Raw genomic sequence first — 18212 nt, 5'->3', positions numbered from 1 at the left:
CCATGGAAGTGATGGGATCGGATTCTGAAAAAAAGCACTGGATTTGAGGTCTAGATATCTCTGCTACGAAGGAAGTGAAACTCATTTTCCTAAAGGAATGAAGTTTTGTTGATAATTTAATTTATTTATGTATTTTTTTCCATGCGGAGTCTTCATTTCTTCTCAGGCTACTCTAGTTGTGGTGGGCAGGTTTCCCAACTGCAGTGGCTTCTCTTGTTGCGGAGCACAGGCTCTATGGCAGGCAGACTCAGTCGTTGTGGTTCCTGGGCTCTAGAACACAGGCTCAATTGTTGGGGCTCATGGGCTTAGCTGCCCCCCAACATGTGGGATATTCCCGGATTAGAGATTGAACCCCTGTCTCCTGCATTGACAGGTGGATTCCTTATCACTGCGCCACCAGCAAAGCCCATGAAAACCATTTTTAATGAATGCCTCCCATGTATGGTAGCTCAGTGGTAAAGAATCCGCCTGCCAATGCAGGAGATGAGGATTCGATCCCTGGGTCAGGAAGATCCCCTGGAGGAGAAGATGGCAACTTGCTCCAGTATTCTTGCCTGGAAAATCCCATGGGCAGAAGAGCCTGGCCAGCTGCAGTCCGTGGGGTCACAAAGAGCTGGACACAGCTTATCGACTAAACAACAGCTACTGTGTGCCAGATAACATGATGGGTACTGTCTTCAAACTAGCGTGGCATCTCACACACCAGTCACTGAACTTCTCTTCATCCCTCACAATGACATATAATGGTTCTTAACCTCACGTGTACAATGTAACGATTCAATATATACAAATATATTGTGATCACCACACTAAGTCTAGTTAGCATGTATCACCATGCATAGTTGCAATTTTTTCTTATATTTTGTTTTTCTTCTTCTTTTAAGATTTACTCTCTCAGCAACTTTCAAATATACCACATAGTTAGCTATACACTACATCCCCAGGACTTATTTATTTTAAACCTGGAAATTTTTACCTTTTGAATCACCTTCACCCATTTCTCCCAGCCCCCATCCCCTGCTCAGAGAAGTAGAATGGATCAGATTGTACCACACAGAACAGGGAAGATGTTTCTTCATGAACACAAGGACCCCTTGAGTATCCTCAAATTTTTTTGCATCCTCAGGAATCTGGTATTTAAGGACTGCATTCCTATTTTCTCATCATTTTCAAAGTTAACAATGAATCTTTAGTTAATACATAAAGAACACCTGTAAATCAGAGCATAGTAGTAAGTCTCTGTACATTTTAAATCTCTACTTTGGCAGTTTTATTTCACTTTTATAGCTAAACTGAAGCAAATCTGGTATAGCTTTCCCTGCCCTAGTTGAAGAATGGCTTTGCTTACAATTTCATGGCTTTTTTTTTCTCCTTGCAGAGTTACTTGAAATTTTCTATTTATTTCCTATGCATTTTATCCAGTAAACTTATTTTTTATTATACAAATAACATAAAATGGCGTTTTTATCATTACAAGAATTCAGAGTATAGAATGTACAGGATGAAACATAAAGTCACCCTTCTTTTCACTCCACCCCCAGTCCTCTCCTAAAACAGCACTCCTGGAAAAGCTTGAGCTATATCTCGTCCAGCAATTTTTCTGTGTATTTATTTCTGTGCAAATACACATATGAAATACACCAGGGCTTCGCTGGCGGCTCAGACAGTAAAGAATTCACCTGCAATGCAGGAGACCCAAGTTCAATCCCTGGGTTGGGAAGATCCTCTGGAGAAGGGAATGGCAACCCTCTCCAATATTCTTGCCTGGAGAATTCCATGGACAGAGGAACCTGGTGGGCTACAGTCCAGGGGGTCACAAACAGTCGGACATGACTGAGGGACTAACACCTCGGGCTTCCCTGCAGGCTCAGACTGCAATGCAGGAGATTTGTATTTAAAACATGACATATTTTATATGCACTACATTATACGTTTACATGCATATAAAATATATTTTAAATACAAATAGGTAATGACAACTTACTCTTCCTCATGAAACAAGACTGTGTCACGCCAATACATACATTAAAGCCATATTTATTTAATACTTTGTAGTATTCCAGGCTATAATATACTCTGTATCTTTTAGCTATTTACTCTTGAGTGTGCAATTAGTTTCTTTTTCTCTAATACAAATATTCTTGTGCATATATCTTTACTCCATATGTTCAAATATTTCTCTGGGCCAAATAAGAAATACAATTGTTTGAGAGAACAACATGGCAGGTTGAATCATACCTCCTCCACCCCTCAAAATACCCACGTCCTAACCTCTGGAACCTGTGGATTTTACTTCATATGGTGGTGACTCTGTGGGTGTGATTAAATCAAGGTTCTCAAAGTGGGGAGATGACTCTGGATTATCCAGTGAAAGTGAGAGTGCTACTCACTCAGTTATGTCCAACTCTTTTTTGACCCCATGGACTGTAGCCCACCAGCCTCTTCTGTCCATACAATTCTAGAGGCAAGAATACTGGAGTGGGTTGCCATTCCTTTTTCCAGGGGATCTTCCCCATTCAGGGATTGAACCCGGGTCTCCTGCATTGCAGGCAGATTCTTAACCATCTGAGTCACCAGAGAAGCCCCAGCTGGGTCCTAAATGTCATCGCAAGGATCCAAAGAAGAGGGAGACAGGAAGGTCGGAAGAAAGAGGTATGATGGTGGGAGCAGAGCGGGTACACAACTTATTTGATGTGGGACTTTGAGCCAAAGAGTGAGGCTGGCTGTAGAAACTGGGTTCAGAAAGGCTCAGACTCTCTGCTCTAGCCTCCACAAAGAACCAGCCTCTCCAATATCTTCAGTTCAGGAATCCTGCCTCCAGAATAGGAAGATTGTACGTTCACGTTGAGTCACTGTGTTTATGATAATTTCTTACAGAAGCAATGCGTGTGCTCAGTCGCTTCAGTCATATCCAACTTTTTGCAACCCCAGGGACTGTAGCCCGCCAGGCTCCTCTGTCCATGGGAGTCTCCAGGCAAGAATACGGGGGTGGGTTGCCATGCCCTCTTCCATGGGATCTTCCTAACCCAGAGATCAAGCCCCTGTCTCTTATGTCCCTTGGATTGGCAGGTGGGATCTTTGCCACTAGCGCCACCTGGGAAGTCCCACAGAAGCATTAGGAAACTCTAACAATAATTCTCTTTTTTATATAAATAACGCTCAATTTCTATCCAAACTAGCTTCTCTTGTTTATAGTTGTAAGCTCTGCTTTCCCCCACATCCTTGCCAGTCTTAAGTATTTTCAATCATTCTAATTTTTCTCATTAAGAACACAAAATTTTTTTCCTTTAAAAAACTTGTGAATAAAAAAAAAAACTTGTGAATAGTTTGATTCTAATACTTAGATTACTTCCTTCATTATTTGCTCAGATTCTTTGTCCATTTTCTGATGAGATAATTTCCCTTTTCTTTATTGATTTATAGGGTTTTTAAGATAAATTTTTACTATATGTCTTGTTATATATGTTTGTAAATGTTTTCTTCCTGTCCTTTGACTTGTAATTTAATATTAACAAGTTATATAAAAGGTATATTTTATAATTAAATGATTTTGAGAATTCTAGGGTTACAGAGTTTAACAGACTTCTTTTCTACTTTTTAAGTAGGACTTTTAAAAAAAGGACATTTTAAGACCTTTATTATATGATAAGCTTGATACTAGAAGTGATAGAGATAGCACAAGAAAATAAAACCTCAGATTATACAAATTTATGAATAATGATTTAAGATATCCATACGAAATCCTGGTAAATCAAGCCTAGCAATTTATTCAAACAACAGTATGCTACCAAGCAAAGTTTTGCCTATGTAGGGCCACTCCTGTGAACATACCCAACTGTAGATTAAAGAATAGTTTTAGGGGACTTCCTTGTGGTCCAGTGGTTAAGACCACTTTCCAATGCAGGGAGTGTGGGTTCGATCCCTGGTCTGGGAGCTAAGATCCCAAAAGCCTTGAGGTCAAAAAACCAAAACATAAAACAGAAGCAATATTGTAACAAATTCAGTAAAGACTTTAAAAATGGTCCACACACACAAAAATCTTTAAAAAAAAGGCAAAGAATTCTGCAGTTAGAGAAATGTTAAAAATGACACCTAACACAATTCAACATCCATTCCTATTAAAACTCTCAGTATAGTAAGAACAAAAGGATATTTGTATAATTTGCTAACACATAGCAATCAATCCCAGTCCAAGAATGAAACATCCCCTCTAATGGTCGAGCATTACCCGAATTCCCATTAGCAAAAAAAAAGCACAATAATGACCCCCTTTGCTTCTATTATAAAACAATTGCCCTAAAGTTTCTAGCCAATGCAATGATAAATGAAAAATGGTAATCGTGCAAATGTTGTAAAGTAGCAGACAAATGTGTTATTATTCATAGATGTCATAAAAATATAATAAAACAAATAAAAGGGGAGGGTTAAGGGCCCATTACAAAATTTAATAGCTTTCCTAATATCAACAGTATCCAGTTAGAAAATATAATATTTTCAAGATAGCAACCAAAACTCTTGGTACAAGTAAACATAAATAAATTTATTGAAACAGTGTGAAGAAAACTGCACATCTTTGTTGAGTAGTATAAAATAAGATATGAATAGGGAAATGATGTACCAAGTTTGTGTAAGGCAAGATTTAATATTTTAAGGTTGTCACTATTCCTCAAATACTTTATACATTAAATCCAAGCCTAATTTGACTCTGATTTGGGGCTTATTTATTTCTAATTTCATTAAAAGTTCATATCATTTAAGCAGCTATTAAAAATTTAATAACCTAAATACTTAACAATATGGAGTTGGCTAAATTAGGGCTCATCTAAATGAGAGAAAATTGCACATACTTTATTTAAAATCGTATTTTGCAAAAATAATTCCTAACATGAAAGAGTTTAAGATACAATTTTCAGTGAAAGCAGATCCAAAAAATAGTGTAAACAGTGATTGATATATGTATATGCATGTACATATATGTATGCATGTGTGTGTGTTAAGTCACTTCAGTCGTGTCTGACTCTTTGTGAACCTATGGACTGTAGCCCGCCAGGCTGTCCTGTCATGGGATTTGCCAGGCAAGGATACTGGAGTGGGTTGCCATTTCCTCCTCCAAGGGATCTTCCCAGTCCAGGGATTGAACTCGCGCCTCTTATGTCTCCTGCATTGGCAGGTGGATTCTTTACCACCAGTGCCACCTGGGAAGCCTACGTATATGTATACGTGTGCATAAATGAATGAGCCAGACATATACCACATTCATATATATTCACACAATATTCACTCATCATCTTTTTTTCTGTGCCTAAAGAGGTTAGTTTGTTAAGCACATATCATGAAATGTACCAGGACAGTGTTTATCTCTGGGTGGTAAAATGATGAGTGAATCTGGTTTTCATCTTCATCTCTGCTAAATATTTCACAGTAAATATGTATTATTTTACTAGAAGGACTGAATAATGTAATCTTGTAAACCAGTGAACAATAAGAAAGAAATTGTAAAAGAACTAGAAAAGTTACTATAAGGTCACATCATCTTAATACATATGAAAGACCCTTCTAACCATAAAAGCGAAGGATGATAGCATGATGTCATCTGGAAAAGGATTACTCAGTTTGGCTATAGGAAAACTAAATTTCTACCTGTCACAGAATATCTTAAACAAATTTTTTAAACTAAAAAGAGAGTGTCCTCATATGTTTGTGTGTGTGTGTGTGTGTGTGAAGAGCTCTTATAAATCATGCTGGAACTGGCATTTGTGTCTTCCTTTCCCCACTCATTTACTCTCTGCCCTTCCCCCTCCTGAAACAGCAGGTTCTCTAGGAGGTCCTCCCAGAACCCCCTCCCTGGCCAAACTGATACCATCACTCTTCAAGAATCCACTAGCCTATTAGCCCTGCTTTTTGCTTTTTTCAGAGCACTTCTCACTCTCTAATATACCAAAGATTGACCCTTTTGTGTCCGTCCCCCCCACCTGCATGAGCAAAAGGACTGACTTTATTTACCACTCCATCCCCCCTTTACCAAATGAACGACTGTGCAGACAAATTTATCCACTCAGCAGAGAACCCCTGACGGCACTCCATGCCAGACACTGTTTTGGGTGCCCGTGATGCCTCTGTTTGCCTTCATAGAGACAAAGATTCTGTCTTTGGGGGGAAGATGGGGGAAAAATGGGAACAGTGATAGACTTTATTTTCTTGGGCTCCAAAATCACTGTGGATGGTGACTGCAGTTATGAAATCAAAAGACACTTGCTCCTGTGCACCGCCGTAAGAGAAGCTATCACAATGAGAAGTCTGCACACCACAGCTAGAGAAAAACCCATGTAGCAACAAAGGCCCAGCATATCCCCAAATTACATATATTTACATAATTTTTTTTTAAAGTTAGAAGGAATTACATTGAAATATTAGCAATGATGTATCTAGGTTATAGAATTCAATTTCATCTTTATCCACTTTTATCTTTTCTTAATTCAGTACATTGCACATACATGCTCAACTTAAATTATATTAAAATTCTGGGGGTTTTGTTTCTGACTGTATTTTCCCTCTTTGTCCTCTGGCTCAGGGGAGGCCACTAGGACAGGTAGCCAAGCCCACCTGCCACACCTGTGCTGTCCTTCATTCCTGTCCCTGACAAGACTGTCGTGACCCAAAGTGCAGACAGTGGCATGAATAAATGGAGCATCTTCCTAGGCGCTTCCATTAGGTGCTAGAAATAATCCCCCTCCTGTTTTGACTTCCCAGCCTGAAAACACCCCCAAATTAATTTGGCACAAGGATCTAATCTTTGAAATCAAGATTTTCCCCTGTTCACAAAATCAGCCTTGAAATCAAGTGCTTTTGAGAACACATGTTCCTCACTGTTGGTCTCAACAAACCTTAAATCAACTTTATATGCATTTCTGACCAAATTTCACTTGCAGATGTACTGCTCCCAACTTACAGATGAAAACACTAAAGCCTGAGAAGTTCGAGTGGCCTTTCAAGGTCAAGGCTTTCAGTCCTATCTTTCTAGAGCAAGTGAAACTTGTCGCAAAGCTCCAACCCATGTCTAGGCAGAGGCAATAAGAGCACACGCTGTGCCTGGCTTTCTGTCTGCATTATTTCTTGGCAGAAGACGCCTCTTTGCTATCAGGACGGTCAGCTGTAGTTAGAACAGGCTCATGGAACAAAGCAGTTTAATTAAAGAAAAAAAAAATAGTTGGGTTACATGCTATTCTCTTCAATGCAAGATGGAAATTAATTTACAATAACCTTATCTTTTATTCATGGCACGCTGCCTGTTTCAGAGCATGTTGGCATCCTTAAACATTTCAGTCAAATGTGAAATAATTGTGTGTTTCTGATGGGCTGTAGGTCAAAGTGCTGACAGAACCTCTCTGAGTCTCAACTAGCCATTTGGAGCATTCTGGACCCACTGGGGAGTTCTCGGTTCCCTTCTGATGAGTCATGATATTTAAAATTCCGAGGGCAGCTAAAGGCTTCAAAACGGCCCTCTCAGATCGCTCCGAGCCAGGCTCCATGAGTGGTCAATGACAAGGAGAACCCGTGCATTTTCCTCTAACAATGTGCCTCTCTCTTGCAGACCAATCTGACCGAGCTGAAGTCCTTCGGGTCCCCGCCGCCGGCGGTGAGCAATGTCAGCGCAGCGGTGATGGTGCTCATAGCCCCCAGGGGCAGGGTGCCCAAGGACCGCAGCTGGAAGGCCGCCAAGGTCACCATGGCCAAGGTGGATGGTTTCCTGGACTCCCTCGTCCACTTTGACAAGGAGAACATTCACGAGAACTGCCTCAAGGCCATCAGGCCATATCTGCAGGACCCCGAGTTCAATCCGGAGTTTGTGGCCACCAAGTCCTACGCGGCTGCAGGCCTCTGCTCTTGGGTCATAAACATCGTGAAGTTCCACGAGGTGTTCTGTGACGTGGAACCCAAGCGCCAAGCGCTGAGCAAGGCCACCTTGGACCTCACTGCTGCCCAGGAAAAGCTGGCGGCCGTTAAAGCCAAGATCGCTGTAAGTGACCCCCACCTGAGGCAAACAGCCCTCTCCCCCAGGCCCCAGCACCTCAGACCTGACTTTTAAAGAAAACCAAATTGTTATGTAAAATCTAATTTTTCAATAGAGGAAACTTTTAAATTTTCTTTCTCAAACACCGTGTAGTCCAAACAAGACAGATCCACTGGGTCATGGGTTTAAGCTTTGGTCCTAAAAGGTTTTTTTACATTTCCTCCAAGGAGAGAAGAGATGACAGATGGATGCGTATAATAAATGAACAGTATTATCCATGGAACCAGCTGCTATCTTATTAGCCACAAGTGAATCTAATATTTTTGCACATCTGATAGTTAAGAACAAAAGGTCAAACAAGGGAGATTCTTTAGCTTATTTTATTGAAGTATAGTTGATTTACAATGTTGTGTTATTTTCTGCTATACAGAAAAGTGATTCAATTACACACACACACACACACACACACACACACACACTTTTCCATTATGGTTTGTCACAGGATATTGACTATGGTTCCCTGTGCTGTACAGTAGGACCTCGTTGTTTATCCATCCTAATAGTTAATATTGATAGTTAACTGATAGTTAATGTCCTGATAGTTTGCATCTGCTAATCCCAAACTCCCAATCCATCCCTCCCCCCACCTCTTCCCCCTCGGCAACCACAAGCCTGTTCTCTATGAGTCTGTTTTGTAGATAAGTTCAAAAATGGGAGATCCTTTTTCCTCTTTGAGACATAGTTTTTCACTCACCTTGTGCATCAGGAGCTTCTATTCAGGACACTGTCCGCCCCCTCACCCTCATTGGTGTGGACATGCGGGATGTCCCGCAGACTGCACTGCCTTATGGAAGTCTGTGAGAGCACCTAGCGTGTTGTGGTTTGGGGTGGGAGGGAGTCCCTTGGCAATAAATATGTAATTATTAGCCTCTTATTGATATTTTTATTGTATGTCCCTCACCCAGGATTGGGGGATGGAGGTGACCTTGGATTCACACCTATTTAAGAGATTCCCCTTGAACTTCACCTTTGCCATTAAAATGACATATGTGCTCATTCAGTCTTGTGCAACTCTTTGCGACCCCGTGGACTGTAGCCTGCTAGGCTCCTCTGTCCATGGGATGCTCCAGGTAAGAATACTGGAGTAGGTTGCCATTTCCTCCTCGGGGGATCTTCCCAAGCTAGGAATTGAACCTACATCTCCTGCATTGGCAAGCAGATTCTTTAACACTCTGCCACCTGGGAAGCCATTACAATGGGTATCGCCAACGTGAGAGGTGGAAATCAGAATCCTGCAGAATGACACGGCAGCTAAAACCCCATCGGCAGACCGTCCAATCCACGCTGCGCTGTTCACCAATGGGTGACATATAGAAAGGGCTTTCAAGTGCCCAAACTTCAGTTTCCCGACATAAAATGGACACAGTAATAGCCTCCACTTTGTGAGTTTGCCGTGAGGATCAAAGGAGAGAAGCAGGTAGAGCAGAAGCCCAGAGCCCAGCCCACAGGAACACAGGGAGCTGCCGCCACCACCAGGGTTCCCGTGACCCCTGGCCCCTGCATGACCTCCACCTGCTCCTCCATCAGCTGCACGTGTCATCATGTCTGTGTCCAAGCCCTGGTCACCACAGTCCAGCTCAAGCCGAAACTTTCCCTGGATCTTTCATTTCTACGTGTGCATTCTAGGCAGATAAGATTCTTACTGCACATTTCTCATGATGATAAAAAGGGTTTTACAAATTATGAAAAGCAAGATCGCAGACATGCTTCATGCTTCAAGTTTCACAGGTTTATTGATCCATAGATTAAATTCCTCAGCTAAAGACCCCAGTTCAAAGATCCTTGCAACTAGACTCTGTATAAAAAAAAAAAAAAATGCTTTGGCAAAGCAAAGAATCTCCCAGTATGTTTGCTTTATAAAACCCAGATATTCACGGGCCAGATTACTGATAATCAACCTCATAACGGCCCTCTTAAAGGAACACCAAGAGCAAAATACTCTACCACCCTGTTGACTGCTTCTGGGGGGAAAAGACCTTCTGATCATTTTCATATTCTTCAGTCTCTCTCAGAAAAGTGTTACAGGAACTACATTTTCAAAACTCTGTCTCTCTTACTCAAGTTATTTTAACGAAAGGAACATTTGGTGCGAAGGGAATGTTTTCAAAATGTTTATACCTTTTCAGTTAGCCAACACGCACATGATGGGCTCATTCAACCTGTGAAAGCAATCAGAATATTTTTAAAATACTTGGCTACCTCAGGAAGGCGCTTCTCTTCTGCCAAAATATTTTTTGAAATTAAAAATAAAAAGATGGCTTCTCGCTTTGAACAGCCTCCTCTCCATCCTTTGCTCATCCACATGCCTATCAACATAGGCATGACACCCACCTACCAATAACAAGAGGGTGGACTGATACCCATTGTGCATATGGACGCCCACCCAGGCAGGAGAGAGCTTCCCTCTGTGTCACTGAGGCCACAGCCAGCCCTCTCCAGTCGCATCCCCCCTCACCCAGAAGAGGATGCCTGTTTTTAGGATTTTAGCATAATTCCAAGTAAAGAACTTTTTTTTTTATCAGAGTATAGTTTCTTTATAATGTTGTATTCATTTCTGCTGTACCAAGAATTTTAATTCACAATGCATGAAGTAAAAAAAAAAAAGCATCTTTCAGAACACATTCTACAAGGTAATTTCAATTTGATTATATATATAATTAAAATCCCTGAAGGAGGAAATTGCAACCCACTCCAGTATTCTTGTCTGGAGAATCCCATGGACAGAGGAGCTTGGCAGGTTATAGTCCATTCAGCCGCAAAGAGTCGAACACAAATTAGCAACTACACAGATAATTAAAATACACACGAATATGAATAATGGTGGTTATTTCCAAGTAGTAGATTTTGGATGGTTTTTGTTAACTTGTATTTTCTTTTTTTCTGTCACAAACACATATGAAGTTGACAATTAAAAAAAATAATAGAGCAAAAACAAGGAAGGCATCTTCATCGGGCATTTATTCACTCATTAAGCAAAATAACAGAGAGCAGAGAAGAGCTTCGAGTGAGAAATGACAGTCTCCTGACCTTTTCATTCTTTTGTCTGTTTCTACTGATTGTTGAACCATAAAGAAAGCTGAGTGCTAAAGAACTGATGCTTTTGAACTGTGGTTTTGGAGAAGACTCTTGAGGGTTCCTTAGACTGCAAGGAGATCAGACCACTCCATCCTAAAGGAAATCAGTCCTAAATATTCATTGGAAGGACTGATGCTGAGGCTGAAGCTCCAATATTTTGGCCACCTAATGCTCATTGAAAGAACTGACTCATTGGAAAAGACTTGATGCTGGGAAAGATTGAAGGCAGGAGGAGAAGGGGATGACAGAGGATGAGATGGTTGGATGGCATCACCGACTTGATGGACATGAGTTTGAGTAAGCTTCAGGAGATAGTGGAGGACAAGGAAGCCTGGAGTGCTGCAGTCCATGGGGTGACAAAGAGTTGGACATGACTGAGCAACTGGACTGAGCTGAACTGAGCTGATTGTTGACACCACTCAGAGCTTGCAATCCAATGGCTTAAATGTCTTTTATCTGTTCTGCACATACTGCTTGGAAATGATTTAACTGGTGGTCAATATTTAATACAAAAAAATCTGATTTCTGGCCAGTCTTATAACAATCACAAGATTCCTGAATATCACTGACTGACTGGCCTTAAGCAGTGGCTTCCCACTCAAGCAGGCAGTTTTGCTGTGTTTTGTCACGGTCCCCACCGGCCCCTGTTTCTTTTAACTTTAGACTCATCTGGCTGGTTTACGTCGTCTTCCTGTTCTGCGCATCTGGATTTCTGGGCCCTGTCTACGTGCTGTGCCGCATCCATTTGTCATGTACCTTCTTTAGACAGTTGACTTTCTGCTCCAGGAGCCTGGACGACAATCATCTCCTATCTCGTCGTGACTCTGTTTCGCCGACGTGACCTCAATTCCTTGTTCAATCACGTAGAGGCCGCTTCCTGGGAGCCCTCGTGTTCAAGATGGAGTTAGTGCCCTTGCCTTTAGGTCACCCCCTCCCTCCTACCTCCCACTTCCCTTATCATTACTTACCGTTATTTGGTTTTTGAATCACCAACACTGAAAATCCCTACATTGTAACCAAAATCAGTTGTCCCACGCGCTCCGCATTGACTGATTCAAAAAACTGAAAGAACAGTAAATTATATTTATATTCTATGAATCTGTCTATATTGTTCATAGCAGATCAAAGTACAGTTACATTTCCTTTTTAAAATACCTTTCTCCCTGGAATTTCTACTTTCTCTTTCTCTCTCTCAAGTAGCTCCTTTGCGGGGGAAAAAAATAAAACTCTCTAGGGACTTGTGGTGGTCAGTGGTTAAGATTTCACTTTCCAACACAGAGTGTGCAGGTTCAATTCCTGGTCAGGGAGCTAAGATCCCACATGCTTTGTGGCCAAAGAAACAAAACATTTTTTAAAAAAGAAATATAGTAACAGATTGAATAAAAACTTTTAAAAAATGGTTCACATTAAAAAAAAAATCTTTAAAAAAAATTAAATCTCCATCCAATCCAGTGTTCTGCTGAGCCCGCCTTTGTTCCTAAGACCTTTCTCTCTTGTTTACAACTCAAAGTTCCAGTGACGAAGAGTGATCATGTTCACTGCTCTCTTGGGTTCATTCCACAGACTTCTGGACCCCATTGGATTCTTTCCTGAATTCTTCTCTTGTTTTGCTTTGGCTCCTTCTTAAATAACTTCCAGAAATGTTACATAAGAGGTAAATTATCTAATATTCTGGTCTGGACGTATCTTTTTGTTTCTAAACTGAATTGACAGTTTCACTGAGTATTAAATTCTGATGCTAATATTTTCCTCTCAGAACACTGAGTGCTTTATCTTTCGGTCTGGTGAGAAGCCTGATGAACAGTCAGGGTCCCATTCCCCTGTTGGTGCACTGTGTTTCTGCCTTTCTGGAGGTCTTTCGTTTTTTCTCTTTATTCTTGGCGTCTGATGCGTTACATTGATGTACTTAGCTGTCATTCTTTTTTTATTCTTTGTACTTGGCTTGTAGAGACTTATTTTCTCCAGTTTCACAAGGTGATTTGTAGTCTCTCTTCTGTTTCCTTTTTAACCTTATTTTCTGTAATGAATATTGATTAGATATTGGAACTTCTCAAAGTAAAGAAAGTTGCTTCAGTTGTCTCCAACTCTGCGACCCCATGGACTATAGCCCGACAGACTCCTCTGTCCATGGATTCTCCAGGTAAGAATACTGGAGTGGGTAGCCATTCCCTTCTCCAGGGAATCTTCCCAACCCAAGGATAAAACTCAAATCAACTCTGCATTGCAGGCAGATTCTTAACCGTCTGAGCCACCAGGAAAGCCCATCGAAACTTCTGATGGGTCCTCTACTTTCTCTCATTTTTTTGTCACTTTATATTTTCTTACACTGTCTAGATTTCCTCAAGTTCATGTTTTAATCCTTTCCTTGAATTTATTCCCTGGTGGCTCAGTCGGTAAAGAGTCTGGCTGCAATGTGGTAGACCCAGGTTCAGTCCCTGGGTCAGGAATATCCCCTGGAGAAGGATGTAACCCACTCTAGTATTCCTGCCTGGAGAATTCCATGGACTGAGGAGCCTGGCAGGCTACAGTTCATGGGGTCACAAAGAGTCAGACATGATTGAACAACTTTCACTTATGATCATGTTAGAGAAGTTTTGGGAAGAAGCAGAGGTAGAAGAATATGGGCAGCCTGCCACCATTAACTGAATGCCTCACCACCTCCTCATTAAGCTGCTTGGCTGTATAAGCCTAGCTCTTCATTTCTTCCTCTTGTGACTTGGTGATGATGAACAGAGCAGCCTGAAGCCCTGCTGTGACACAGATGCGAGATTTATCTGGAGGTGTCTTCCATGCAACGAGGTGGCTTTGTGGGTGCAAACAGGCGTGGTGGGGGCAATAAAGACTGTGCATTTACATTCTAAATTCTTAATGCATTTAGAAAAAACCAGAACCATGTCTTTTAAAAAATATTCCTCTACTTTGGGATAATTGCAGAGAATGGAGGAGGTTAGGTGAAGTTGTCTTGTACTCCTGAGACCTTGAAGCAAGGGGAGGACCCAGGTTGCAGACTGACTCCAACCTGCAAACCAACTGCAGCAGACAGTCTGGCTCCTCCCTGCACCCCCACCCCTGATCCTGGGATCCTTCTGTCCATTTCCAGGCCTCCCCAGGCTTCTGCTTCCAAAAGCAAAGCAGCACTTTCACTTTTTTCTCATAGTGCTGGAACCCATTTTTCCCAGTACAGAGAGAGACAGAATTTAAGTCTTTCTCTCCTGGTCCATTCCCTGGGTCAAGAAGATCCCTTGGAGAAGGAAATGGCAACCCACTCCAGTATTCTTGCCTGGGAAAGCCCATAGACAGAGGATTCTGACAGGCTACAGTCCCTGGGGTCACAAAGAGTCAGACACAACTGAACAACTAACATTTCATTTCATTTCTCCTGGTCTATCACCCACTCTTGCTCCTAGACCATTGACTGGGTGAAGGACATGAAAGCTGGATTCTCTCGCTTAGATCAGGACCCTGTGGACTCCCACAGGGATCTGCCTGAGAGCCCCCCAACTTGCCTTGCTTCCCTTCCCTGCCCGTTTCCCCAGTCCCTCACAGCTTCTTCTGGGCTGCAGAGGGCTTCTTTAAAAACGCCCTGCACGTAGACCCTTATCTCTGAAGCACTGGAATTACTGACAGACCTTGCTTTCCTTCCTCAACAGCACCTTAATGAGAACCTGGCCAAACTCACGGCCAAGTTTGAGAAAGCAACAGCCGACAAGCTCAAATGTCAGCAAGAAGCTGAAGCGACTGCAGGCACCATCTCCCTTGCAAACCGCCTGGTAAGTGTGAGCTTCCAGGGATGGGGCTGGGGAAGAGGAGGGATTTAATTACACAAGCTGAACTTGTTGGGGGCCTCAGAGGTACACAGTGGATGAACACAGCTGAGCCCCGCTTTGCCAAGAGGGGCAAGAAATATTAAAATACTCCGGACTGCAGAGGCTGACTCCTGGGGAAAGTATGAATGCACACCCTGATCTGATCAAAGGAGATTTCCTACAGGGATGGTCAGGAGGAAGGGGTGTGGGATCCACCAGGCAGCTTTCAAGAGGCATGACATGCTTAACCTGTACCTACAACAGCCATGGGCATCATTGAAGACAAAGCTAGCCCTCGATAGGCAAACCCAGGCATTCTTCCCTGTGGGGCATTTGATAACAAGGGTGTGGACAGGATGAGGCGCTGAGACAGAAGCAGAAAGGAACCAGACAGACAGCTGACTCGGAGCATGGCCACCCATGACCTTGGTCTCTCCAGCAGGGTCATCACCTACATAGCCACTCAGGGCTCCAAGAGCAAGTGTCCCAGGGACAGAAAGTAGAAGGCCTCACTCTCTTAAGGCCTGGGGCCAAAAGCCAGCACAGCATCCTTCCTTGCTTTCTGCTAGTTAAAGCAGTGACAGATCCGGGGAGAGGGACCACAGGCCCCAGCCCCTGACAAGAAGAGAATCACAGGATTTGTAGCTGTTTTCATCCCCTGTGGCTGACATTTCTCTTTATGAATCATCAGCTCAGAACCTGCAGAGCAGCCCCCACTGGACGTGATGTCTCTTTATGGAGAGCCCTTACAGCACCTCCCTCACCAGCGTAAGGAAGTGGAATCGATCCCTTTTCACTCATGTTTATTCCAGCCACCATTTACGTATATGACAAAGCCAGGTCTCCCAGTTCAGAGACGGATGAGTCATCACCGTCACTGAACCAGCTGCGCTCCAGTGACGGGAGGTGAAGCCTTGGGTGTGTCTGAGCCCTTGTGTGTTGAACCTGCTACTGCACAGCTCTGAGATCCCCACCCTCACTGCACGGCGGGGTGGAGAGGCAGCTCCTCCACAGACGAGCGGGAGGCAGTCAGGACCTCCCTGCCAGCCTATCGTCCGTTCACCCCCCTGCCTGGTCCCCAGATTTCCCCTTGGCCTCTCTGCCCAGTTGGAGACTTTTCTGCATTGGTCCTTGTAGGAGGCGAGGTGGGGCTCTGCTCTAGGACTCAGGACAGATGGTCTCTGAAGCCCCCCGCCACGTCCACCGACCTGGGGGTTCTGACAAGATGCTTGGACTTTCTGGTCTTTATCTGTGTGATCTAAGACGGGGTGAGGATGGTCAGGCGGGGTAAGTCCCTCAAGTCTCTCAGCTCTGACATCCTTGGATGTCATCTTTCAAGGAAGAAAAAGCAACCTGTCATCACACCATAGCACAGAGGGCTTCCCAGGTGACTCAAGTGGTAAAGAATCTGCCTGCAATGCAGGAGATCTGGATTTGATCCCTGGGTCAGGAAGATCCCCTGGTGAAGGAAATGGCAACCCACTCCAGTGTTTTTGCTGGAGAATCCCATGGACAGAGGAGCTTGGCAGGCTACAGTCCATGGGGATGCAAAGAGTCGGACGTGACTGAATATGCACGCATGTGCGTAACACAGAAGCCGAGCTTCACCGAACAACCCACCTCACAGTCCTCCCATTAGGAGATGATCTCTCCTCCAGAGAGGGTGCCTCTGACGTGGACCGGCAGAGTCAGGCCCTACTCTGCAGACTTGGGACTTTGTTTCTGCGCATCTGTGGCTTAATGACCACGCCCATCCCACCCATTGCGAGTGATTTGTAGTGCAATTGAATTTCATATCCTCAGTATTTGAAGAGAAGGGAGAGGTGCATGATTTTCTGCAATGTTTTGAGGACCAGACATGATCCCAAGTGATGATCACATGCAGTCACACTAAATCCTCTTCACGGCCCTTCGAGGCGGACATGTTCATCTCTATGCCTGTCAAGGGCAGAGCCCCGAAGCCTGCATTCAGACCCTCTCGCTCCACAGCCCATCGGGTTCAGGGTAGAGAAGAGGGGCTCATTTGCTGCAGTGTTTGCTGCGGCGGGTGCAAACCCGCATTGATCACAAGGGCCACACAGATGATGTCCCGGGTCCCCGGCTGGGAAACGTGTGCTATGCGATCTCCGTGGCTGAATCATGGCTCTGTGGCCCGTGGTATGACATGCCTTCTCCCTTCTCTACTCTTTGAAATGGCAGGTGGGAGGCCTGGCCTCTGAAAACGTGAGATGGGCAGAAGCTGTGCAGAACCTCAAGCAACAGGAAAGGAAATTATGTGGAGACATTTTACTTACCGCAGCTTCCATCTCGTACCTGGGCTTCTTCACAAAGCAATACCGCCAGAGCCTCCTGGACGCGACTTGGAGGCCCTACCTGAGCCAGCTGCAGGTGTGTTCTGGCCCGCGCTCACTCGTGAGCTCACGTGACAGTAACAATCCAAATCTTCTAGTCCCTTCCTGCATTCTTCCTCCCATCACCACCAGAGCATCCTCTAGTGACCTCCGGGATCCAGGAGGGAGACCTGAGCACCCATGTCCTTCCACACTTCTATGTGCCGCCATCCACTGCCCCCCAGGCCACCTGGGGACAGCACCTGTCCTCCTTCTGGGGTCTGCGAGGGAACGCTGGTCCACCACCTCTGTGCTATCTCCTGACAGTTCTCAAAACTGTCAAACCATGAGGCACCAGACACATCCTGCATTTCCCTCCAAGCTTCCTGCTCTTGTGCCAAACTTAATAGCAGCAGTGGAGGGCAAGCCTCCTTCCCCAAACGCTGCACTGCCCCGGTCACTGTGCCCCGAGCCCCACCATCCGTGTCTGCGACCCACAGACACCCCTATGAAGGCGTTCATCTCCTTTGGTCAAACATCCTCAGCTCTCAGTGTGAGTGGGTGGATCTTACTCCCAACCTCTCCCTCCACGCTGACATGACCTGGTGGGGAAATGCCAGTTTCCAACTGAAGAGGACTCAGGGTGTGTTGGACCTCGGCGCTCCCTCATCACTCATGGTATGGTCCTCAACCCACAAATACGGGCCGAGTCTTCAGCCTGTCCTACACGCCACCGGCAGGAGGCACAGAAGACAGTCTGTACCAGGGTGTCAGCAAGACAGTCTTAGTCCAACAGACAGGACGAGAATCATAAGAAGCAGCTGCCTGAGAGTCAACACAGAAGGATCACCACGTCCAGTTAGGGTTGTGTTCCAGGATGCATTTATAGGTGTCTCCTTGGAACACAAAGCCCATACCATCCAGTGATGG

The 18212-nt window shown here is 44.1% G+C and overlaps 1 protein-coding gene across 1 annotated transcript in view; it reads left to right on the top strand.

Moving 5' to 3' along the window:
* The window catches only part of DNAH9 (dynein axonemal heavy chain 9), a 282174-nt gene that overhangs the window by 201705 nt on the left and 62257 nt on the right, over positions 1 to 18212 (top strand). The window contains exons 50-52 of the mRNA XM_065908483.1: positions 7592 to 8017; positions 14797 to 14916; positions 17152 to 17340. Coding sequence (XP_065764555.1) covers positions 7592 to 8017; positions 14797 to 14916; positions 17152 to 17340 — 735 coding nt within the window. The remainder of the gene's footprint in view (positions 1 to 7591; positions 8018 to 14796; positions 14917 to 17151; positions 17341 to 18212) is intronic.

The sequence above is a fragment of the Muntiacus reevesi genome, chromosome 18 (assembly GCF_963930625.1).
Source record: "Muntiacus reevesi chromosome 18, mMunRee1.1, whole genome shotgun sequence".
Lineage (NCBI taxonomy): Eukaryota > Metazoa > Chordata > Mammalia > Artiodactyla > Cervidae > Muntiacus > Muntiacus reevesi.
This window is presented reverse-complemented; position numbering and strand designations above follow the sequence as displayed.